This window comes from Salvelinus sp. IW2-2015, linkage group LG13 (assembly GCF_002910315.2).
Source record: "Salvelinus sp. IW2-2015 linkage group LG13, ASM291031v2, whole genome shotgun sequence".
NCBI lineage: Eukaryota > Metazoa > Chordata > Actinopteri > Salmoniformes > Salmonidae > Salvelinus > Salvelinus sp. IW2-2015.
In genome coordinates this window covers 10,344,452-10,369,712 of record NC_036853.1, presented here as the reverse complement: position 1 = coordinate 10,369,712, position 25,261 = coordinate 10,344,452, and the positions used below count along the sequence as shown (strand labels likewise).

Below are 25,261 nucleotides of genomic sequence, written 5' to 3'. Positions count from 1 at the left end.
GGACGTACCGAACTGAGGAGGCGCACTGGAGACCTGGTGCGTAGAGCTGGCACAGATGGTGCCAGAACGATGACACACTTCGCACAGCGAGTGCGGGGAGCTGGCACAGGACGTACTGGGCTGTGTATGCACACTGGAGACCTGGTGCGTAGAACCGGCACAAGTTGTACCGGAACGGTGACACACACTTCAGGGCGAGTGCGTGGAGAAGACACAGGACGTACCGGACTGGGGAGGCGCACTGGAGGGCAGATGCGTGAAACTGGTGCAGATGACACCGGACTGGTGTCACGCTCCTCAGCAAGCCCGCTCTGCAGCACTCTCATCGCCACCACCTCTCTACGGAATCTTTCGTCAAGTTCCTCCTTCGACTCACTGACGGTCTCTGGCTCATTCCTCGGCTCGGTCGACCACCCCGTGCCCCCCCCCAAAAAATAAAAAGTCTCTCTATGGTCAGGGCGTGACAGGTATCTGTTGTGGAATTGTTAGATGACTTGTTGATATTGCTGCACTGTCTGAACTAAAAGCACAAGCATTTTGCTACACTCGCAATAACATCTGCTAACCATGTGACCAATACAATTGGATTTGGATTTGAGTAAAGGGTCTTTATACTTACGTAAATGTAATATTTCCGTTTTTAATTTTAATAAATGTGCTAAAATTGTGTGCAAAATGTAAATAAATGGTCACAGTCTGGAGCCCTGCCTTAAACTCCTTTCATTCCTGATATGAATTGTGTTCCACCTTAAACACTTTGAAATGCCGTGACAACAAACAGTATCAGTCTAGTGTTGTGATGTACTTGTGTCTGAGCCTCAGATGTGCTGCTTGTAAAACACCTTGTACACCCAGGAGGGTGAGGTGTGGTGGGGGAGGAGAGGGGGGCGCCAGGGGGGGCATGGTGGGTATACCGTACCTCATCAGACTGGCGGATGTTTTCCAAGGGGATCCACAAGGTGCCCACCATGGTGTCCCAGATTAACCCTTTGTTCCACACCTCCACTGTCAGCCCCAGATCCAGCCTGTTGATCTCACTGCAGAGAGAGAGAGAGAGAGAGAGAGAGAGAGAGAGAGAGAGAGAGAGAGAGAGAGAGAGAGAGAGAGAGAGAGAGAGAGAGAGAGAGAGAGAGAGAGAGAGAGAGAGAGAGAGAGAGAGAGAGAGAGAGAGAGAGAGAGAGAGAGAGAGAGAGAGAGAGAGAGAGAGAGCTGTCTCTTATACACATCTAGATGTGTATAAGAGACAGACTGGGGACACGCACTTCAGTGAGAATGCGAGGAGCAGGCACAGGACGTACCTGACTGGGAAGGCGCATTTGAGGGAGAGTGCAAGGAGCAGGCACAGGCACAGGACGTACTGGGCTGTGGAGGCGCACTGGAGACCTGGTGCGTAGAGCTGGCACAGATGGTGCCGGAACGATGACACACTYCGCACGGTGAGTGCGGGGAGCTAGCACAGGACGTACTGGGCTGTGGAAACGCGCACATGAGACCTTGTTGTCCATAGACTTCTTCCATAGAGCTCCGAGACACGATTGTGTCGAGGCACAGATCTGGGGAAGGGTACCTAAAACATTTCTGCAGCATTGAAGGTCCCCAAGAACACAGTGGCCTCCATAATTCTTAAATGGAAGAAGTTTGGAACCACCAAGACTCTTCCTAAAGCTGGCCGCCCGGCCAAACTGAGCAATCGGGGGAGAAGGGCCTTGGTCAGGGAGGTGACCAAGAACCCGATGGTAACTCTGGAAGAGCTCTAGAGTTCCTCTGTGGAGATGGGAATACCTTCCAAAAAGACAATCATCTCTGCAGCACTCCACCAATCAGGCCTTTATGGTAGAGTGGCCAGACGGAAACCACACCTCAGTAAAAGGCACATGACAGCCCGCATTGAGTTTGCCGAAAGGCCCCTAAAGACTCTTATACCATGAGAAACAAGATTCTCTGGTCTGTGAACCCAAGCTTGAATTCTTTGGCCTGAATGTCAAGCGTCACTTTGGAGGAAACCTGGCACTATCCCTACGGTGAAGCATGGTGGTAGCAGCATCATGCTGTGGGGATGTTTTTCAGCAGCAGGAACTGGGAGACTAGTCAAATCAAATCAAACTGTATTTGTCACATGCGCCGAATACAACAAGTGTAGAGCTTACCGTGAAATGCTCACTTACAAGCCCTTAACCAACAGTGCAGTTCAGGAAGAGTTAAGAAAATATTTACAAAAAAAGGAAAGTAAAAAATAATAAAAAGTAACACAATACAATAACAAGGCTATATACAGGGGGTACCGGTACAGAGTCAATGTGAGGGGGGTACAGGTTAGTCGAGGTAATTTGTACATGTAGGTAGGGGTGACTGTGCAGAGATAATAAACCACAAGTAGCAGCAGTGTAAAAAGAAAGGGTGGCCATTTGATTAATTCTTCTGTAGTCATTGTTAAGGAGCCTTTTCGTCCTAGACTTGGCGCTCCGGTACCACTTGCCGTGCGGTAGCAGAGAAAACAGTCTATGACTTGGGTGACTGGAGTCTCTGACAATATTTTGGGCTTTCCTCTTCCTGAATGGCAGGAAGCTTGGCCCCAGTGATGTACTGGTCCGTACGCACTACCCTCTGAGCAATTGCCATACCAGTCGGTGAAGCAACCTGTCAAGATGCTCTCGATGGTGCAGCTATAGAACTTTTTGAGGATCTGAGGATCCATGCCAAATCTTTTCAGTCTCCTGAGCGGAAAAGGTGTTGTCGTGCCCTTTTCACGACTGTCTTGGTGTGTTTGGACCATGATAGTTCATTGGTGATGTGGACACCAAGGAACTTGAAACTCTCAACCCGCTCCACTACAGCCCCNTTCACGACTGTCTTGGTGTGTTTGGACCATGATAGTTCATTGGTGATGTGGACACCAAGGAACTTGAAACTCTCAACCCGCTCCACTACAGCCCCGTCAATATTAATGGGGGCCTGTTCGGCCCGCCTTTTCCTGTAGTTCATGATCAGCTTCCTTGACTTGCTCACATTGAGGGAGAGGTTGTTGTCCTACACCACACTGCCAGGTCTCTGACCTCCTCCCTATAGGCCGTTTCATCGTTGTCGCTGATCAGGCCTACCACTGTTGTGTCGTCAGAAAACTTTATGAGTTGTGTTTGGCTGAACAGGGAGTACAGGAGTACACACCCCTGAGGGGCCCCAGTGTTGAGGATCAGCGTGGTAGACGTGTTGTTGCAGGGGGAGGTGTTTAGTCCCAGGGTTCTTAGCTTATTGATGATCTTCGTGGAAACTACGGTGTTGAACGCTGAGCTGTATTCAATGAACAGTATTCTCACACGGTGTTCCTTTTGTCCAGGTGGGAAAGGGCAGTGTGTAGTGCGATGGAGATTGCGTCATCTGTGGATCTGTTGGGGCGGTGTGCGAATTGGAGTGGGTCTAGGGTATCCAGCAGGATGCTGTTGATGTGAGCCATGGCCAGCCATTCAAAGCACTTCATGGCTACCGACGTGAGTGCTATGGGGGGGTAATCATCTAGGCAGGTTACCTTCGCTTCCTTGGGCACAGCGACTATGGTGGTCTGCTTGAAACATGTAGCTATTACAGATTCGGTCAGGGAGTGGTTGAAAATGTCATTGAAGACACTTGCCAGTTGGTCCACACATGCTTTGAGTACACGTCCTGGTAATCCATCTGGCCCCGTGGCTTTGTGAATGTTGACCTGTTTAAAGGTCTTGCTCACATTGGCTACCGAGAGCGTTATCACACAGTCGTCCAGAACAGCTGGTGCTCTCGTGCATGCTTCAGTGTTGCTTGCCTCGAAGCGAGCATAAAAGGCATTTAGCTCGTCTGGTAGGCTCGCACCACTGGGTAGCTTGCATCTGGAGTGTCAGAGCCAGTGTAGTAGGATTCAATCTTAATCCTGTATTGACTCTTTGCTTGTTTGATGGTTCATCTGAGGGCATAGCGAGATTTCTTATAAGTGTCCAGATTAATGTCCCACACCTTGAAAGTGGAAGCTCTGTCCTTTAGCTCGATGCGGATATTGCCTGTAATCCATGGCTTCTGGTTGGGATATGTACGTATGGTCACTGTGGGGACGACGTCGTCGATGCACTTATTGATGAAGCCGATGACTAAGGTGGTATACTCCTCAATGCCATTGGATGAATCCCGGAACATATTCCAGTCTGTGCAAGCAAAACAGTCCTGTAGCATAGCATCTGTGTCATCTGACCTCTTCCATATTGAGCGAGTCACTGGTACTTCCTGCTTTAGTTTTTGCTTGTAAGCAGGAATCAGGAGGATAGAATTATGGTCAGATTTGCCAAATGGAGGGCAGGGGAGAGCTTTTTATGCATCTCTGTGTGTGGAGTAAAGGTGGTCTAGAGTTTTTTCCTCTGGTTGCACATGTGATGCTGGTAGAAATTAGGTCAAACCGATTTAAGTCCCCGGCCACTAGGAGCGCCGCTTCTGGATGAGCATTTACTTGTTCGCTTATGTCCTTATAGAGTTGGTTGAGTGCGGTCTTAGTGCCAGCATCGGTTTGTGGTGGTAAATAGACGGCTACGAATAATATAGATTAGAACTCTCTTGGTAGATAGTGTGGGCTACAGCTTATCATAAGCAATACCTCGAGACTTCTTTAATATTAGACATCGCGCACCAGCTGTTATTGACAAATAGACATACAACCCCACCCCTCGTTTTACCAGATGTAGCTTTTCTGTTCTGCCGGGGCATGGAAAATCCTACCAACTCTATATTATCCATGTCGTCATTCAGCCACGACTTGGTGAAACATAAGATATTACAGTTTTTAATGTCCCGTTGGTAGGATAATCTTGATCGTAGGTCATCGATTTTACATTGGCCAATAGAACAGATGGCAGTGGTAGTTTACTCGCTCGCCTACGAATTCTCAGAAGGCAGCCCGACCTCCGCCCCCTTTTCTTCACGCAAATGACAGTGATTTTGGCCTGTTCCCGGGAAAGCAGTATATCCTTCGCGTCGGACTCGTCGGACTCATTAAAGGAAAAACTGTCTTCCAGTTCAAGGTGAGTAATCGCTGTTCTGATGTCCAGAAGTTATTTTCGGTCATAAGAGACGGTAGCAACAACATTATGTACAAAATAAGTAAAAAATAAGTTACAAACAACATAAAAAAATTGCAAAATAGCACAATTGGTTAGGAACACGTAAAACGTCAGCCATCCTCTCCAGCGCCATTTACACATTTTCATAGTCAGGAAAGATGAATGGAGCAAAGTAGAGAGATCCTTGATGAAAAGCTGCTCCAGAGCACTCAGGACCTCAGACTGGGGCAAAGGTTCCCCTTTCTACAGGACTATGACCCTAAGCATACAGCCAAGACAATGCAGAAGTGGCTTCGGGACAAGTCTCTGAATGTCCTTGAGTGGCCCAGCCAGAGCTCGGACTTGAACCCAATCAAACATCTCTGGAGAGACCTGAAAATAGCTGTGCAGCAACGCTCCCCATCCAACCTGACAGAGCTTGAGAGGATCTTCAGAGAAGAATGGGAGAAACTCCCCAAATACAGGTGTGCCATGCTTGTAGCATCATACCTAAGAAGACTCAAAGCTGTAATCACTGCCAAAGGTGGTTCAACAAAGTACTGTGTAAAGGGTCTGAATACTTATGTAAATGTGATATTTCAGTTTTTCTTGTATATATAAATTAGCAAAAATGTATAAAATCCAGTTTTTACTTTTTCATTATGGGGTATTGCGTGTAGATTGATGAGAGAAAGAAAATGTAATCAATTTTAGAATAAGGCTGTAACCTACCAAAATGTGGAAAATACTTTCCAAAAGGCACTGTACATACATATACATACATACATACATGCATAAATAAATAACATATACAGAAAAATGAAACATAAGGCATTTGAACCCTGGCACAAATAGAAGATTAGTGTGGGAGACAAGCCTATACAAGCTAAATATTTTTATAATTTAATTATAGGTAGCCCTTTTTCTTTTATTCCAGGCTTTATCTAAATATTCTGCAAATGGAAATCCACATTGGACAAAAAAACTTTTCAGTTTCTCCTCATCGCTCAGCCCCATAATGCCAGGGTATATCTGGTGTGCTTTCTGGAATAAGAGCAAGCGTATATCGTGGTAGAAAGAGCAAAAGAGGATAAAATTAGTTTAATTCTCTATTTCTTTGAGATACAGGCATCCTTCCTAACTCAGTTGCCAGAGAGGAAGGAAATCGCTCAGGGATTTTACCATGAGGTCAATGGTGACATTGAAACAGTTACAGAGTTTTATGGCTGTGATAGGAGAAAACTGAGGATGGATCAACAACATTGTAGTTACTCCACAATAGTAACATAAATGACAGAGTGAACAGAAGGAATCCTTTACAGAACATGCATCCTGTTTGCAATAAGGCATTAAAGTAAAACTGCAAAAAAAATTGAAAAGAAATTAACTTTATGTCCTGAATAGTGTTGCAGATTGAATCGGAGGCCACGTGACCACTTAGGGGACGCACAGCCCACTCACAGCGGTGGGAGAGCAGGAGATCCCAGCTCAATGCACTATACGTGTACGGCTCCGAGTTAACTCGAATAAAGAAGGATTTATGTTTTAAAGAACAGTTATTTTCTTTAGTATTTCTTAGACAAGAAGATACACCAAATACAAAGCATTATGTTTGGGGCAAATCCAACACAACACATATTTTCAAGCATGGTGGTTATGCTTGACTATGGAGTGGTGCCAGGAAAATAACCTTTCCTTCAACATCAACAAAACAAAGGAGCTTTAAAATGTTTGTCTAGCAATGATCAACAACCAACTTGACAGAGCTTGAAGAATTAAAAAAATTATAATGTGCAAATATTGTACAATAAAAGTGTGCAAATGTAAAGGACGTTGCACTGGTTGCTTAGCGAGTACATCTTCTGCTAGCAAGGCAGAGTACACATTACCGCCCTCCTGAAGTGTCTTAACAGTTGGCGCCGCGCAAAAAGCTAGCTATTCACTGGAGCAAGTGGGGACACTTCAGGCTGAGGAGTAAGTTTCACACATCCCCATGTGCTACACAAACCTATTAGAGACTTACCCAGAAATACTCAAATCAAATTGTATTGGTCACATACACATATTTAGCAGATGTTATTGCGGGTGTAGTGAAATGCTTGTGTTCCTAGCTCCAACAGTGCAGTAATATCTAACAATTCATAACAATACACGCAAATCTAAAAGTAAAATAATGGAATTAAGAAATATATAAATATTAGGACGAGCAATGTTGGAGTGGCATTGACTAAAATACAGTAGAATAGAACACAGTATATACATATGAAATGAGTAAAGCAGTATGTAAATATTATTTAAAGTGACTTGTGTTTCATTATTAAACTGACCAGTGATTCCATGTCTATGTATATACTATAGGGCAGCAGCCTCTAAGACGCAGGGTTAAATAAACTGGGTGGTAGCCGGCCAAGAATGGCTATTTAACAGTCTGATGGCCTTGAGATAGAAGCTGTTTTTTAGTCTCTCGGTCCCGGCTTTGATGCATCTGTACTGACCTCGCCTTCTGGATGATAGTGGGTGAACAACCCGTGGCTCGTGTGGCTGATGTCTTTTTGGCCTTCCTGTGACATCGGGTGCTGTAGGTGTCCTGGAGGGCAGGCAGTGTGCCTGCGGTGATGCGTTGGGCAGACCGCACCACCCTCTGGAGAGCCCTGCGGTTGCGGGCGGTGCAGTTGCCATACCAGGCGGTGATACAGCCCAACAGGATGCTCTCAATTGTGCATCTGTAAATGTTTGTGAGGGTCTTAGGTGCCAAGCCAAATTTCTTCAGCCTCCTGAGGTTGAAGAGGCGCTGTTGCGCCTTCTTCACCACACTGTCTGTGTGGGTGGACCATTTCAGATCGTCAGTGATGTGTACGCCGAAAAGTGATGTCTACGCTGAGGAACTTGAAGCTTTCCACCTTCTCCACTGCGGTCCTGTCAATGTGGATAGAAGCGTGCTCCCTCTGCTTTTTCCGGAAGTCCACTATCAGCTCCTTCATTTTGTAGACGTTGAGGGAGAGGTTATTTTCCTGGTACCACTCTGCCAGGTCCCTCAAGTATTGAGATAAACTTTTGTTATTGACCAAATACTTATTTTCCACCATAATTTGCAAATAAATTCATTAAAAATCCTACAATGTGATTTTCTGGATATTCTTTTCTCATTTTGTCTGTCATAGTTKRAGTGTACCTATGATGAAAATTACAGGCCTCTCTCATCTTTTTAAGTGGGAGAACTTGCACAATTGGTGGCTGACTAAATACTTTTTTGCCCCACTGTATATGCACTCTGAGCATCTTCAGTATCCACACAGCTAGATTCAGGATGCATCTCAAACAGCACGCTGTTCCCTACATAGCACACAACTTTTGACCAGAGCCCTGTCGGCCCTGGTCAAAAGCAGTGCCCTATATAGGGATAGGGTGCCATTTAGGATGCACTTTCACTCTACGCTCAACAGCAAGTCAGCCTCTCAAGTGAACCAAATCCTAATTCTAAACACCTGCTTTAATATGAAAACAGATATTTATCTTGAGAGCCCAGGAAGTAATCTCACAAACAGCTGACATTGGCACTGCATTATGGGCTCCGAGAAAGAGAAAGAACTTAAAGGGGAGAGAGAGGGGGGACGGAGGGGTGTTGACGTTTAGCAGCTTTAGGAATCTAAGAAATGCAGGAGAGAGATAGTGATTATCATCTATTATTCACTCTTCTGCTGTTTCAGGGCAACATCCTGCTCCTATTATCAGTTAAGAAATACTTCCGAAAAATAACTTGGACTTAATAATTTCCCTTGACTGCTGCACAACCAGTGAGAGTGGCTCTGTGGGGCACCTTAGACGTCACTACTTAAAACATTTATTCAGGAGTCCCTGCAGTCCGTGTTACACAACATGTGTGCTCTCTGGTGTTAACACATTAGTGTAACTGCCTGCCTGGCTGGCTGACTGACTGGATGGCGGGCCAGGGCAGCCTTGGGAAGCTCAACAGTAGCATATCTTGCATCTGAGATCAGGCCTCCAGAACCTTCTAGTCTCATCGCTGAGAGAGCACTGAGGACCCAGGGCAGCTCAACGTGTAAACTAGTAAGTATTTCCTTTTGGGGGGGGAGGGAGAGAGAGAGAGAGAGAGAGAGCGAGAGAGAAGAGAGAGAGAGAGAGAGAGAGAGAGAGAGAGAGAGAGAGAGAGAGAGAGAGAGAGAGAGAGAGAGAGAGAGAGAGAGAAGAGAGAGAGAGAGAGAGAGAGAGGAGAGAGAGAGAGAGAGAAAATTAAGAGAAAGGAGAGAAGAGGAATAGGAGAAAAGGAAGAGGAGAAAAGATAAAGAGGAGTGGGGGGAAGAGAAGGAGTAAGAAAAGGACTAAGGACAAAGAGGGGGAGAGCCAAGGAAGAAGACTGAGAAGATGAGAAGAAAGAAGGGGAAAAGGAAGAAGACTTACAACATGAAGTCCTGCTCCCAGCATGGCTGGGCACCACGCACAGCGATGGTTGTGCTCTTGACGTTCTGCACTTTCAGCGTCACGTAGGTGTTAAATTTCTCTGTGGAACATCAAGGAATATCAGTCTTATTGTAAAACAAAGCAGTGTTTCTAAGACTTTTAATACTAAATCAAACATGGTCAAACATGTCTCGACTCACCTTGGGCTCCATCGAGTTTGGCTTTCTTCACTGCAAAACAGACAGAGAGAAACAAAGCATGAGCCATACTGTAATGGGTTAAACAAAATGGGGTCAATGGGTCAATCAATCTAGAAATTCAGGTTTCTAAAAACAAACCTACTAATAACCCACACCTCTCTGGACTGAAAAGGTTTTCTGCATAAGACAGCATCACTTTGTGATTTAGATTTGTATTTATATTTTTTTTATGTATTTTTTATTTAACTATTCAAGTCAGTTAAGAACAAATTCTTATTTACAATGACGGCCTACCCTGGCCAAACCCTAATCCGGACGACGCTGGGCCAATTGTGCGCCGCCCTATGGGACTCCCAATCACGGCCGGTTGTAATACAGCCTGAAATCGAACGAGGGTCTGTAGTGACGCCTCTAGCACTGAGATGCAGTGCCTTAGACCGCTGCGCCACTCGGGAGCCCAATATGCAAATCAGCATATGCAAATCATCACATGTGGGGTTTGTGAGTCATTGACAAGACCCTGGCATTTCATAGGAGGAGAAGTAGAATGCACTCCCTCTGATGGCAGAATGCCTGGATCTCAATATCAAAGCCTGCATTAGTCAACAGATGTGGAAGGCTCTTAGCATTATGCTCAGGCGAGAGTGGTTCAGAGAGGTGCGTGCGTGCGTGCACCAGTGGGGTAGTGTTCTATTTTTTTAGGTGAGGAAGGGCAAAACTGTTTTGTAAATGACGTCATCAAAGTTTGTACCGACAGATGTAGCCTAGAGAATAGCCTATCATTATAGAATATACATAACATGCATCCTCCAATTGTAACGTGCCTATGCCCAGACATGGACAATTCTGCTTTAGCTAACCATCCTAAAATCTTGTTAGAAATTAGGTGTTTTTGGTGTAACAGTAATGTTATAGGCCTACTATGCTATGCTATTATATTCGGTTCTATTATTTAAAATACTAATTCATCTTTATGTGATCTTGCGAGACATTGATTCACCTTTGATCGAACTTTACTAAACTAGCACCATTGTGAGAAGTGATAATCTTCTATTTGTAATAATAATAATAATAAGTGATGAGTAGACCTATTAGGCGTAGGCAACAGATCTTGATGAGATGTCATTTTAAGCGATTGGAGCGTCATTCGGGGTGCTGAAAGGACAGCACCAGGATCATGCAATGACGTTGAACAAATGTGTGGTGCTGAAGGACAGCTTAAGGATAGCTCTGCCGTTCGGTCAGTTCAGGAACAAACAACAATAATTTGAGGTAGGCCTATAGCCTAATAGACATACGACTATGTGGTACAGCTATTTGTAGGCTATAGCCTAATGTAAATACAAATACATATATCTTAGTATCATTGCACTGTTTGTGAGGTCAGCTTTATTGCTGTAGCTTACACTCTGTATCGTAAATACACTTTTATTTGATTAGCTTGAACACATGGCTACAATATACCCCATTACAGAATAAAAGAAAACAGAGAGGTGAACTATTAATTCATATAATTTATTAGCATAGCTTAAACATGCTACCAAATTAACTGACAAAGTAGTGAACCTAAATCATTACTGCAAAGAATTGAAGGAAGTATTAAAAACAGCCATAAAATCAAGCTTTGGTGTGGTGTATTCGTGCATCTCAATAAACTATAACCTAAATGCATTATTACCTCCAACTTGGCCCAATTCACATTTCCAATTTCCTACCCTGACATACCAAGCTAGAACAGGCCCTGCGTCTCAACCAATAGCCAATTTAGGCTAAATACCCCAACCAGGGCTACAGCAACTTCCAGAAAGGGTCAGTCTCCTTGGGCTTTTAGGTGGACACTCTAGTTTGGCTGTCCTCGGCAGAACAGTGTCACTGTAACCAAGTGGTCACATATCGTTCTGGGTTCCACTTTGCAAGAGGGGGTTCGGGGAGTTTTATGAACATCAAGGCAGACGCACAGAGAATTCTTATTTATTTTCAACATTCTGATTGGCCAAAGTGATCAAACCTCCGACGGGTCTCCGCAGTGCACACACATAGCCTATAGTTCTTCATCGTTCTCACCACTGCCAGACAGAAGACAGAAAAAAACATCATTTACCTACCTCTAGGCTGCTATACATATTTATTTGGTTTGTCATTCTATCGTTTTTCATGAAATTTTAGTGGTAATTAAATATAATTTATTAAAACATCATCAGAATGAATCTTACAGAAATAGTTTTACCAGATCCGTGAATTCTCAAATTGAAAGAAGTGAGGGAGTGCCGCTCCTCCTTGCTCCGGCAGCACTACACCCCTAGTGTGCACGCACAGGTAGTCACAGGTAGGATGAAAGGGGGCAGTGAGGCCGACAGTGAGGCTGTATGACACAATGGAAGCAGGTTTGTTAAGGCAGGGTTTCCCAAACTCGGTAAGCGTTTTATTTTTGGACCCTGGAACTACGCAGCTGATTCAAATAACCAACTAAGGGGGGGTTTAGGAAACCCTGTGTTAAGGTAAAGGTACCACTATCATCTCTTATGGGCTCACTTTAGGCAACCAGGACTTTTTCTATCACGTACTCTGACGTCAACTGGCCCATTCATTATTAATGAATCCCGCGCCCACCCGCCTGCCCTGCCGATGCCAAGCACCCCCATGTTCAGGGCATTAATATTCAAAGGTTTCCATCTAATCCCCACTGAACGCCTCCATTCACTTCATCTCCAAAAGCTGCAGTTAAGAAAAGGAAAAGAAGGAAAGTGGTCCATTTGGAATCCCAGAGTTGGCTCAATGAACCTCAAAGGATTTTCTCTGGGGGCACAGTGGAATGTAACACTGATGCCCGCAAGCAGCGCAGGCGCGGAGAGTGCTAAATATCTACTAACCCATTTTCTATAATTATGGGTTTAACTGGAGCCCTCTGACCTATATGAATAATCCATATCATAACAATTATCACAAGAATGCCTTTTTTATGAAGCCAATTAAGATTTTAGTAGTAACCGAAAGGTTGCAAGATCGAATCCCCGAGCTGACACAGTAAAAATCTGCCGTTTTGCCCCTGAACAAGGCAGTTAACCCACTGTTCCTAGGCCGTCATTCAAAGTAAGAAATTGTTCTTAACTGACTTGCCTAATTAAATAAAGGTTTTAAAAAAGCATCATAACAATAGTGGATATACTTAAAATAGCTCATCCCAACAGACCCTGAGGATGATGTTTGTTTTATMTGAATATCAATCTAACCTGCTAGTCTGCAGGGGAGGAGGAGGAGTTAGACCAGGGGTCGTTAACAGGCAGCGCCGTTTTACAAAGTTTTTAGGACATCTGTATTCCCCCACACACAAAAAAAGATGTGATTGTGTGTTAATGTAATAAAGGTATGAAATTAGTGTTATTTTCAAATACAATCTCTTTTTAGGCTTAGTTGTGGACAATTTGCAGTGTACAAATTATAATTATGTTGCGGACCCCAGACCATTCGCTCTGAGTTAGTTGCCTGAGTTAGAGAATGCACTTAACCAACTTCAGAGCTAAGTCTTTCATGATATCATTACTCAATCTAACAACCTACTTTATCCCCTTTGGTGTGATTCCACGGAACACTGCAAAATACAAACAACAAAAGAGACGTTGAGCTCCATTATTATCCCCCCCCCCCCCGAGGATTCTACTCAGTCATTCTGCCAGCCTGTTCAGCTGTCTATTCCTCAACACCTCCGCCTAAGCCAACCATGTCCCACCCTCCCTCCAACGCAGTGCCCTCCCCATCATTAGCCTTGATTCACTGCCTGGATTTCCCCTTTCTCTCTCCCTCCTGTCTCTCTATCTCTCTCACTCCCACGCTCTCCTCCTGCCATGTGGTGTGTGTATACCATCTATTTTTCTTGTGTTCCATTAATCTCTCTGTGCAGCCAAGCAAGGGAGGAGCAGAACAGAGCCACGCTGCACCTCCACCACTAAAAATAATTGTAGCGGATTGGAGGTTTGGGGGTGGTGGTGGAGAGGGGTAGGAGAGGGGTACTCATGCCACTCACAGGTACAATGCTAAAGCATCTTGGCTGTGATGGCAGGAGGGTTTACAAAAAAAACTAAGCCAACATTTTGTGCAAACCCTCAGAAATGTGTCCTCTTCCTTACAACAGCAATTACAGATTCTCTTCGCTCTTTGCAGCAAATAATGCCGCTCTCGGCCTACAGAGGAGCGCCAAGGTTTTATTGCCTGAGATTTTCCAATCAAAAGCTTACAAGCACCTCATACTTCAGAGCAGTTGTATTTGTACCAAGAGCAAGCAACAGCAATATAATTCAAACCTGTAACCTGCAGGAATTCTCAGTTATGAAGAAACAGAAGAAGGAGCTAGAAAAAAAAAATGATCTGAAAGGCAGGAATGAGACAACATAATTTATTAATCCCACCATATCATCTTATTCTATCTAATTGAAGGGGAAATTAAGTCACTCACTCACCCCATACTCAGGGGAGTATAGTGAAATGAATCTTGATTATAACGTGATAATAGTCAACATAATCAAAGGTCAAGGCTGTGTAATTTAACAGGATCCAATTAAATGCGCCCTTATGAAGAATAAGGGCACATAAAAAAAACATTGAATCCACAGAAATGGAAAAATGGAATTAAAGCCAAGGGCTTGCTTTCTTTCAAAGAGAAGCCTGATTCTTGCCTTCTCCGAGGCAAGATACAGGCATCATGTATTCAGAACATAAACAGAGCATGAGATAATGTAATATCGTGTCTGATTATATGGAACTGAACAGGCCTCGGCTGGCGCAAGATAATTATCCTTGCATTGGATTACAGCATTATTCATGCTAGCTAGCTGTGCCACTGAACACATTAAATGCTGGGGAATACACTGAGAGCTTCAGTGGATGTTCATGTGGGAAGAAGAAATGACTGAGGGTTTCTCAAATAAAAACAAGCCCATTCATTACAGCAAGGAAGTGTGTGTGTGTACTGTTTGACATGGTAATGTGACTCTAGGCACAATGAAGCTAGGAATCTGCTCTCTCCCAGAGCACTGAGCAAGCCTCTTCCTTATCACTAATGATCTGAAGATATGCAAATAGACCTACAGTGCCTTCAGAAAGTATTCATACCCCTTGACATACTCCACATTTTGATGTGTTACAGCCTGAATTCAAAATTAATTATGTATTTTTTTCACCCATCGGCACACAATACCCCATAATGACATTTTTTWAAATGAAATAGGACTACGGCGATATCTAATTTACATAGGTATTCACACCCCTGAATCGATACTTTGTAGAAGCATCTTTAGCAGCGATTAGAACTGTGAGTCTTTCAAGGTACAGTACCAGTCAAAAGTTTGAACACACCGAATCATTTGAAGGTTTTCTTTATTTTTACTATTTTCTACATTGTAGAATAATAGTAAAGACATCAAAACTATGAAATAACACATATGGGATCATGTAGTAACCAAAAAAGTGTTAAACAAATCCAAAAGCCTTTAACAGCTTTGCACACGCTTGGCATTCTCTCAACCAGCTTCATGAGGTAGTCACCTGGAATGCATTTCCATTAACAGGTGTGCCTTGTTAAAAGTTAATTTGTGGAATTTCTTTCCTTCTTAATGCATTTGAGCCAATCAGTTGTATTGTGACAAGGTAAGGGTGGTACAGTGCATTGCAAAAGTATCCRAGGACACACTGAAAAGGAGTGATATGGAGTGAGGAATGCACCAGGGAGTTCTGTGCGTATTCGGCCCAGGCTAGATAGCGACTCCACTCGTGTGGTTGGTGGGTGCAGTGTTGGCGAAGGTACTTCCCCATTTCCTGATTCAGGCGTTCCGTCTGCCCGTTGGTTTGGGGATGGTATCCAGAGGATAGGCTGGATACCACCCAGTTGGTCGCAGAAGGCTCGCCACACCCTGGAGACGAACTGGGGTCCCTGATCCGAAACGATATCTTCCGGGATCCCATACAGACAAAACACCTGTTGGAACATGCACTCGGCAATTTCCATGGCATTAGGTAGATGCGGAAGGGTGATGAGTCAGCACATCTTGGAGAACCAGTCCTCTACACCTAAAATAGTCATGAAGCCGGAAGAGTCTGGCAGATCCATGAGGAAATCCATGGCGATACAGAACTATGGTCTGTGTTGTGTAGGTAAAGGCTCGAGATTACCGCTAGGTAGTTGGCGAGGGCTATTTGCCCAAGCACAGACGGGACAGGAAAGAACATAATCACGGACGTCGGCTGTTAGGGATGACCACCAGAACTTGCGCAGTAGCTCCGTGGTCCGGGTGATTCTGGGATGGCCAGAACTCAGCAAGGTATGGCACCACGGTATTAGTTAGGTCTTGCCTGCAGGGGTTTCTGGAGGTGCTGGGTTGTGGCGTAGAGCCTCTTGGATGGCTGCTTGGATTTCCCACTGTATGGGTCCCACGACACAAGACGGCGGCAGGATGGGCTCGGGAGCTGGGTTAGAGGAAGAGGCGTCAAATAGACGGGATAAGGAATGAGCCTTCACATTTTTCTTGCGGGGCAGGTAGGTGACTATGAAGTTGAATCGGGTGAAGAAGAGTGCCCAGCGAGCSTGTCTGGGGTTGAGCCTCTTAGCACTTCTTAAGTACTCCAAATTGCGGTGGTCGGTAAGAACAAGGAATGGGTGATGAGCTCCCTCTAATCAGCGGCACCACTCTTCGATAGCCGACCTCGGATGCATCCACCTCCAGAGCAAAAGGAAGGGTAGGATCTGGCTGCCTAAGGATAGGTGCAGAGGTGAAGAGGCATTTGAAGGTCTCAAATGCAGTAAGGGCGATGTCGGTCCATTGGAGTGTATGGGTTTTTTGACTGGTGAGAGCTGAGAGAGGAGCGATTGTGCTGCTGCAGTTTCAGATGAACCGGCGGAAGTAGTTGGAGAATCCTAGGAAATGTTGTAGTTCCTTTACGGTGGCAGGTTTGGGCCAGTTAAGCATGGCTGTGACTTTGCCTTCGTCAATGTTGACCCTTCCTGGTGTCAGCACGAACCCTAGGAAGGTTACCGTAGTAACGTGAAAGGCGCTCTTCTCAGTCTTGACATAAAGATGGTGTTGCTGTAGCTGTTGGAGGACCTGTTGCACATGCTGTACATGTTCTACAAGGGAGTGAGAGTAGATCAAGTTATCACCAATGTACACGATGAGGAACTGGTTGATCATGTCCTGGAAAACATAATTAATGAAGGACTGGAAGACTGCAGGAGCATTGGTGAGACCATAGGGCATAACCAGGTATTCATAGTGACCCCTAGCGGTGATGAACACCATCTTCCACTCATCCCCACTTCGGATACGGACCAAGTTGTAAGCACTATGTAGGTAGATGGTAGCCTGTCCAACTTGTACTAGTGCGGCCGGAATCAGAGGAAGAGGGAAGCGATTCTTGATGGTAAGGTCATTGAGGGGTCGGTAATCTATGCAGAGACGGAGAATACCATCCTTTTTTTTTACAAAAAAGAAACTGGATGCAGCCGGAGACGTGGATGGACAGATGAATCCCACGTTGAGAGCCTCTTCTACATAGGTGTCCATAGCCTCATTCTCTGGGATGGACAAGGGGTAGATCCGACCCTTAGGGGGCAATGCCCCAGGAAGGAGGTCGATTGCGCAGTCCTCCGGGCGATGAGGGGGCAGAATGAACACCTTTTTCTTGCTGAAGACACCCAGGAACTGGGCATATACAGGTGGGATGTGGGTTGGAATGGCAGACTCCGATCCTTCTATAGAGGTGGCTCGACAGGGTAGACTGAAGCAGTTCTTAAAACAGACGGAGACCATGACAGCAGTTCCCCTTGCCGCCAGGAGATGGCAGGGTTGTGAAGGCTTAGCCAGGGGTGACCGAGGATGAGGGGTTCTTTAGGTGAAGACAACATCATTAACTGAAGGACCTCAGAGTGAAGGAGGCCAATCTGAAGGGTGATACTGTCGGTCATGCGTGTCACAAGATCAGTTCCGAGAGGTTGTCCATCCAGCGCATTAATCCTAAAGGGAGGATTAACAGGGATTAGCTTGACCCTTATCTGTTGTGCCAATTGTTCATCAATGACATTTCCTGCAGCCCCTCGAGTCCACTAGTCCCTCCAGAAACTGATTGACCCCATTAGCAGAAAGAAGAGCCGGGATCCCAAACTTTGCCTGTGAGTGCCAAACTGCCTTTTGGTAACGTTCAAAAACGTAGAGGTGCTTACCCGGGCGGAAGTGGAGGGGTTGTGGTCACCCCTTCGAGTTTGGCGAATTGGACAGCTATTGAGTAGGTGGTTACTCTCTCCACAATAGAGGCAAAGGTTTTCACGTAACCTCCGATGTCTCTCGGCAAACGTGAGAGGGGCGCGGCCGAGTTGCATGGGTTCAGGGCTATTGGACCGTGGTGGACGAGAGAAGGGCGTGGAAGACTTGCAGGCCATGGGCGACTTTATAGGTCTGCGGTCCACCAGCAGGTTGCCAATGGATATGGACATCCGGATGTACTGGTTTAGGTCCGTTAAATCTCCTCTGCAGGCCAGTTCAGTCTGTAACTCCCGATTAAGACCCCTCTGGTAGACTATAGGGAGAGCTGGTTCACTCCATCCACTGCCGGCAGCCATGGTACGAAACTCAAGGGCATACTCAGTGGTGGAGCGACGGCCCTGTCGCAGCTCACATAACAGGTCCCCGGTGAGACGACCTGAAACTGAATGGTCGAATACCTCAAAGAGGGCGTGGAAACATGATTAAGAGGACAGATCAGAACTTTGAGCGGCCCACGGGGCTGTGACCCAATTCAGAGCTTTGCCTGTGAGTAGGGAGATGACGAAGTCCACCCTGTCTTTGTCAGATGTGAAGTCAGCTGGGTGATGGTCTATGTACAGGTTACACTGCATGAGAAATCATTGACATTTCCCTGGGGATCCGTGGTATTTATTAGGCATGGATATGGGGGAGATGAACGAGAAGAAGCTGTGACACCTGATATGGGTGAAGCAGGAATGGACTGGCGAAGGAGGTCGCAGAGTTCATCGATTCGTTCCTCCTGTCTGGCCAGACGTAGCTGCAGCTCCGCTGAATCCATCTGTCGTTTTTGGTGAGGTATTCTGTAATGAACATGAGGGGAGACAGAGAGCTGGTTTCAAGCGCAGGGCACAGCAGGTGTTTATTGCATAGGACCACAGGAGGAGGCAGGTAGCTGGGTCCAGGGGCAGGCAGAAGGTCATACACAGGGGGTCCAAAAGGGCAACAGTACAGGCAGGGAAAAGGCTAGTAACGTAATCCAGGAGATCAGGCAATAGGTAGATAACAGGAAATCCGATAGGCTAAAGTACAGGCAGGGAATAGACAAAAGGCATCGTTAGCGAGGCAATCAAAAACTATTATACACGGGAGCAGTAAATCACGGGAAAAACAGAGCTCTGAAAGACGTGTGTCACAAAACAAACAATACGTCACAGTGATGGGGTGTAAAGAACTGAACTAAATAGCGTGTGATAATGACATACAGGTGTGTGAACAGGTGATTAGAATTCAGGTGATTGGGATCTGGAGAGTGAGCTGTGTTCAGGGGATCTAGGTGTTTGAGAGTGTGAGCTGGAAAGTGGGCTGGAAAGTGAGCTGCGTTCAGGGGATCTATGTGTATGAGGTTGTGAATTGGAAGCAGACGTTACAGCCCCAGAGTCTGCAACACCACTAAGCAAGGGGCACCACCAAGCAAGCCGCACCATGAAGACCAAGGATCTTTCCAAACAGGTCAGAGACAAAGTTGTGGAGAAGTACAGATCAGAGCTGGGTTATAAAAAAATATCCGAAACTTGGAACATCTCACGGAGCACCATCAAATCCATTATAAAAAATTGGAAGAATATGGCACCACAACAAACCTGCCAAGAGAGGGCACCACGAAAGTCAGAAATAGCGATATAATAAATAACTTACCTTTGATGATCTTCTTCTGTTGGCACTCCAAAAGGTCCCAGTTACATCACAAATGGTCCTTTTGTTCGATAATGTCCTTCTTTATATCCATAAAAACTCAGTTTAGATGGCTCGCTTCAGTCAATAATGAACCCAGTTTCCCTCCATCAAAATGCATACAAAATGAATCCCAAACGTTACTAATAAACTTTTCCAAACAAGTCAAATAACGTTTATAATCAAACCTTAGGTACCCTAATACGTAAATAAACCATAAAATTCTCTTTCACACGCTTGGAAACACTACAGCCAAAATGGGAGCCACCTAGAAAAACTACAATTTCTGGCTAATTTTTCCAAAAAACAGCATGAAACTCTTTCTTAAGACTGTTGACATCTAGTGGAAGCCCTAGGAACTGCAATCTCTGAGGATTTTGTCTTATAATAAAAGTGACAGCCATTGAAAACAGTGGTAGGCTGAATTCTTTTTGGGGGGGATGGTTTGTCCTCTGGGTTTCGCYTGCCATATCAGTTCTGTTATACTCACAGACATAATTTTAACAGTTTTAGAAACTTTAGAGTGTTTTCTATCCATATCCAAATCTATCTAAGTATATGCATATCCTAGCTTCTGGGCCTGAGTAACAGGCAGTTTACTTTTGGCACGCTTTTCATCCGGATGTGAAAATACTGCCCCTACCTAAGAGAGGTTAATCAGCATGGCTACCACAGCATTCTGCAGTGATACGCCATCCCATCTGGTTTGCGCTTAGTGGGACTATAATTTGTTAACAGGACAATGACCCAACACACCTAAAGGGCTATTTGACCGAGAAGGAGAGTGATGGAGTCCTGCATCAGATGACCTGGCCTCCACAATCACCTGACCTCAACCCAATTGAGATGGTTTGGGATGAGTTGGACCGCAGAGTGAAGAAAAAGCAACCAATGAGTGCTCAGCATATGTGGGAACTCCTTCAAGACTGTTGAAAAAGCATTTCAGGTGAAGCTGATTAAGAGAATGCCAAGAGTGTGCAAAGCTGTCTTCAAGGCAAAGGGTGGCTACTTTGAAGAATCCAAAATATATTTTGATTTGTTTAACAGTTTTTTCATTACTACATGATTCCGTATGTGTTATTTCATAGTTTATGTTTTCACTATTATTCTGTAATGTAGAAAATAGTAAAAATATAGATAAACCATTGAATGAGTTGGTGTGTCCTAACTTTTGACTGGTACTGTGAGTCTCTAAGAGCTTTCCACACCTGGTTTGTGCAACATTTGCCCAGTATTCTTTTTTAAAATCTTCAAGTTCTGTCAAATTGGTTGTTGATCATCGGTAAACAATAATTTTCAGGTGATGCCATAGATTTTCATGTAGATATACAGTTGAAGTCGTAAGTTTACATACACTTAGGTTGGAATCGTTAAAACTCGGTTTTCAACCACTCCACAAATTTCTTGTTAACAAACTATAGTTTTGGCAAGTCGGTTAGGACATCTACTTTGTGCATGACACAAGTCATTTTCCAACAATTGTTTACAGACAGATTATTTCTCTTATAATTCACTGTATCACAATTCCAGTGGGTCAGAAGTTTACATACACTAAGTTGACTGTGCCTTTATTAAACAGCTTGGGAAATTCCTGAAAATTATGTCATGGCTTTAGAAGTTTCTGATAGGCTAATTGACATAATTTGAGTCAATTGGAGGTGTACCTGTGGATGTATTTCAAGGCCTAACTTCAATCTCAGTGCCTCTTTGCTTGACATCATAGGAAAATCAAAAGAAATAATTGTAGACCTCAAGTTTGGTTCATCCTTGGGAGCAATTTCCAATCACCTGAAGGTACCATGTTCATCTGTACAAACAATAGTACGCAAGTATAAACACCATGGGACCACGCAGAATTCATACCGCTCAGGAAGAAGACGTGTTCTGTCTCTTAAAGATGAACGTACTTTGTTGCGAAAAGTGCAAATCAATCCCAGAACAACAGCAAGGACCTTGTGAAGATGCTGGAGGAAACGGGTACAAAAGTATCTACATCCACAGTAAAACAAGTCCTATGTCGACATAATCTGAAAGGCCGCTCAGCAAGGAAGAAGCCACTGCTCCAAAACTGCCATAAAAAAGCCAGACTACGGTTTGCAACTGCACATGGGGACAAAGATCATACTTTTTGGAGAAATGTCCTCTGGTCTGATGAAACAAAAATAGAACTGTTTGACCATAATGACCATCGTTATGTTTGGAGGAAAAAGGAGGAGGCTTGCAAGCTGAAGAACACCATCCCAACCGTGAAGTACGGGGTGGCAGCATCATGTTGTGGAGGTCCTTTGCTGCAGGAGGGACTGGTGCACTTCACAAAATAGATGGCATCATGAGGGAGGAAATTTGTGTGGATATATTGAAGCAACATCTCAAGACATCAGTCAGGAAGTTAAAGCTTGGTCGCAAATGGATCTTCCAAATGGACAATGACCCCAAGCATACTTCCAAAGTTGTGGCAAAATGGCTTAAGGACAACAAAGTTAAGGTATTGGAGGGCCATCACAAAGCCCTGACCTCAATCCCATAGATAATTTGAGGGCAGAACTGAAAATGCATGTGCGAGCAAGGAGGCCTACAAACCTGACTCAGTTACACCAGCTCTGTCAGGAGGAATGGGCCAAAATTTAACCAACTTATTGTGGGAAGCTTGTGGAAGTCTACCTGAAATGTTTGACCCAAGTTAAACAATTTAAAGGCAATGCTACCAAATACTAATTGAGTGTATGTACACTTCTGACCCACTGGGAATGTGATGAAAGAAATAAAAGCTGAAATAAATGATTCTACTATTATTCTGACATTTCACATTTTTAAAATAAAGTGGTGATCATAACTGACCTAAGACAGGGAATTTTTACGAGGATTAAATGTCAGGAATTGTGAAAACTGAATTTAAATGTATTTGGCTAAGGTGTATGTAAACTTCCGACTTCAACTGTAAGTCAAAGTGTAACTCAGCCACTCAGGAACATTCACTGACTTCTTGGTAAGCAACTCGAGTGTAGATTTGGTGTTGTGTTTTAGATTATTGTCCTGCTGGAAGGTGAATTAATCTCCCAGTGTCTGGTGGAAAGCAGACTGAACCAGGTGTTCCTCTAGGATTTTGCCAGTGGTTAGCTCCATTCCATATTTTTTTTCCTGAAAAACTCCCCAGTCCTTAACAATTACAAGCATACACATAACATGGTGCAGTCACAACTATGCTTGAAAATATGTAGAGTGGTACTCAGTAATGTGTTGAATTGGATTTGTCCCAAACATAACACTTTGCAGTATTACTTTAGTGCCTTGTTGTAAACAGGATGCATGTTTTGGAATATTTGTATTCTGTACAGGTTTCCTTCTTTCGCGCTGTCAATTAGGTTAGTATTGTGGAGTTACTACAAAGTTTTTGATCCATCCTCAGTTTCCTCCTATCGTATCCATTTAACTCTGTAACTGGGCTCATGGTGAAATCCCTGAGCAGTTTCCTTCCTCTCCRGCAACTGAGTTAGGAAGGACGCCTGTACCTTTGTCGTGACTGGGTCTATTGATACACCATCCAAAGTGTAATGAATAACTTCACCATGCTCAAAGGGATATTCAATGTCTACTTTTTTTATCAATAGGTGCATTTCTTTGAAAACCTCCCTGGTCTTTGTGGTTGAATTTGTTTTTGAAATTCACTGCTCGACTGAGGCCCCTTACAGATAATTGTATGTGTGGGGTGCATGCATAGATGAGGTAGTCGTTCAAAAATAATTTACAACGCTATTATTGCATACAGAGTCCATGGAAGTTATGTGACTTGTTAAGCACATTTAGGCTTGCCATAACAAAGGGATGTAATACTTATTGACTCAAGACATTTCAGCTTTTATTTCTTTAATTAATTTGTAAAAAACATTAAAATAAAATAATACTAATTCCACTGACATTATGGGGTATTGTGTGTAGGCCAGTGAGAAAATAAATCTGAGTGTAATCCATTTTAAATTCAGCCTGTAGGACAACAAAATTTTGAAAAAGTCAAGGGCTGTGAATACTTTCTTAAAGCCCTGTATAGGCCGAGTTATATTCATGCATTTACAAAAAATGGTAACAGTGGGGACACTTCCTCTCCCCTGGGTTGTTGTTGCTGCCATACCTACATGTATTAAAGACCTAGAAAAGTCCCCGTGAAGTCTCTCAAGCTCACCGTGGCAACTGGATGTTAACCAAAAATAACCACTAACATAGCTGTGCACTCAATACTAATGGGAAAGCGCCCAAATGCCAGGGAATAGAGGGTTGCTATGCCAACAAAGCTTGAGGATATTGAGGGTACATCTGGGGATCTGTCTCAATCCTGACATCTGTGCAATCAGCTTGTTTATACAACTAYGGTGCCAAGAACATATCCTGTCACAAACACTTTGGAGTGGGCGTTTTGGGTTGCTGAGGGTGGCATGTCGCTCTACCTCTACGTATACTACCTTGATATATGACAATAACATAGAACTGCCCTAATCTATAACAGGCAGGCTACTAACAAATTAAAATCGACAAGCTACAGAGGGAGCAAAAAGGGTCAAAAGGATTCACAAAACTGCTGATATTCAAACAACCTGACCCAAAAACAGACTTGTCACCAGGCTGCTCGTTATGGCGCACACCTGTCACCATTGTTTCACGCATCAACGCATAATGACACTCACCTGCACTCCATCACCTCCTTGATTACCTGCCCTATATATGTCACTCCCTTTGGTTCCTTCCCCAGGCATCATTGTTTCATGTCTGTGTGCTGTTAGTGTGTTTTGTATTATGTTCCGTTTATTTTAATAAAATACTCACTCCCTGAACTTGCTTCCAGACTCTCAGTGTTACAAGACTATTCCAAATGTGCTCTGATGTCAGTTAAACATCTAGTTTTGATTGAAATTTGGTTGAATTGTCAACTAACGTGAAATCAACTAAGTATTTCACCATGAYATTGAATTTAAGTTAAAAGTTGGGTGGAAAAAAGGCAAAATTCCCATACCTTGATCACTATTTGCAAATCCAATCAGTTTTCCACGTTGATTCAACATCAGCACTCTGAATTGTTTTGTTGAAATTAGGTGGAAACAACGTTGATTCAACCAGTTTTTTCCCAGTTGGTTTTGCCGTTTTAAACTTACAAAACATTTGCTTTTGGGTGTTTTGTTTGGAGAGTAACTGGGAGAGTAAATTGCTTAGGGATTCATGCCAATACCCCATTGCCCAGGGTAAAATCTCTTGGACACACTTTTATCATCCGCTGAGAAATGTATTTCACACAAACAATCAAATCATTCTAGAAGGGGTATATGGCCAACAACACTGATTCAACATAGTAGGCTAGTGCTAGAGGCAATCTACTGTGATCACGGCAGTGAAAGGCTGCATTCAGCAGATTTCCTTGGAAACTCATGATTTCTCAAGAGGAAGGCTGTCATAAGGAATGCAATCATCATTAGATGACCAAAAGCGAAACAGTCCACTGGGCACAAACTGGTTGAATCGGCATGATTTCAATGAAATTTGTCAACGTATTGTGATGTGGAATCTGTGGAAAATACATGGATTTGCAAAAAGTCATCAACTGTTGTTTTGAGGGCAAAATTCAACAACAGACTTATGTCATCATGGT

General features: G+C 44.1%; 1 protein-coding gene across 1 annotated transcript in view; it reads right to left on the bottom strand.

Annotated features, from left to right (window-relative positions):
• Positions 1–25,261, bottom strand: part of LOC111971827 (protein unc-13 homolog A-like) — an 89,507-nt gene that overhangs the window by 62,171 nt on the left and 2,075 nt on the right. Inside the window, exons 2-4 of the mRNA XM_070446356.1 lie at positions 9,671–9,700; positions 9,471–9,570; positions 920–1,037 (exon numbers count right to left, since the gene is read on the bottom strand). Of these exons, the coding sequence (XP_070302457.1) occupies positions 920–1,037; positions 9,471–9,570; positions 9,671–9,700 (248 nt within the window). The remainder of the gene's footprint in view (positions 1–919; positions 1,038–9,470; positions 9,571–9,670; positions 9,701–25,261) is intronic.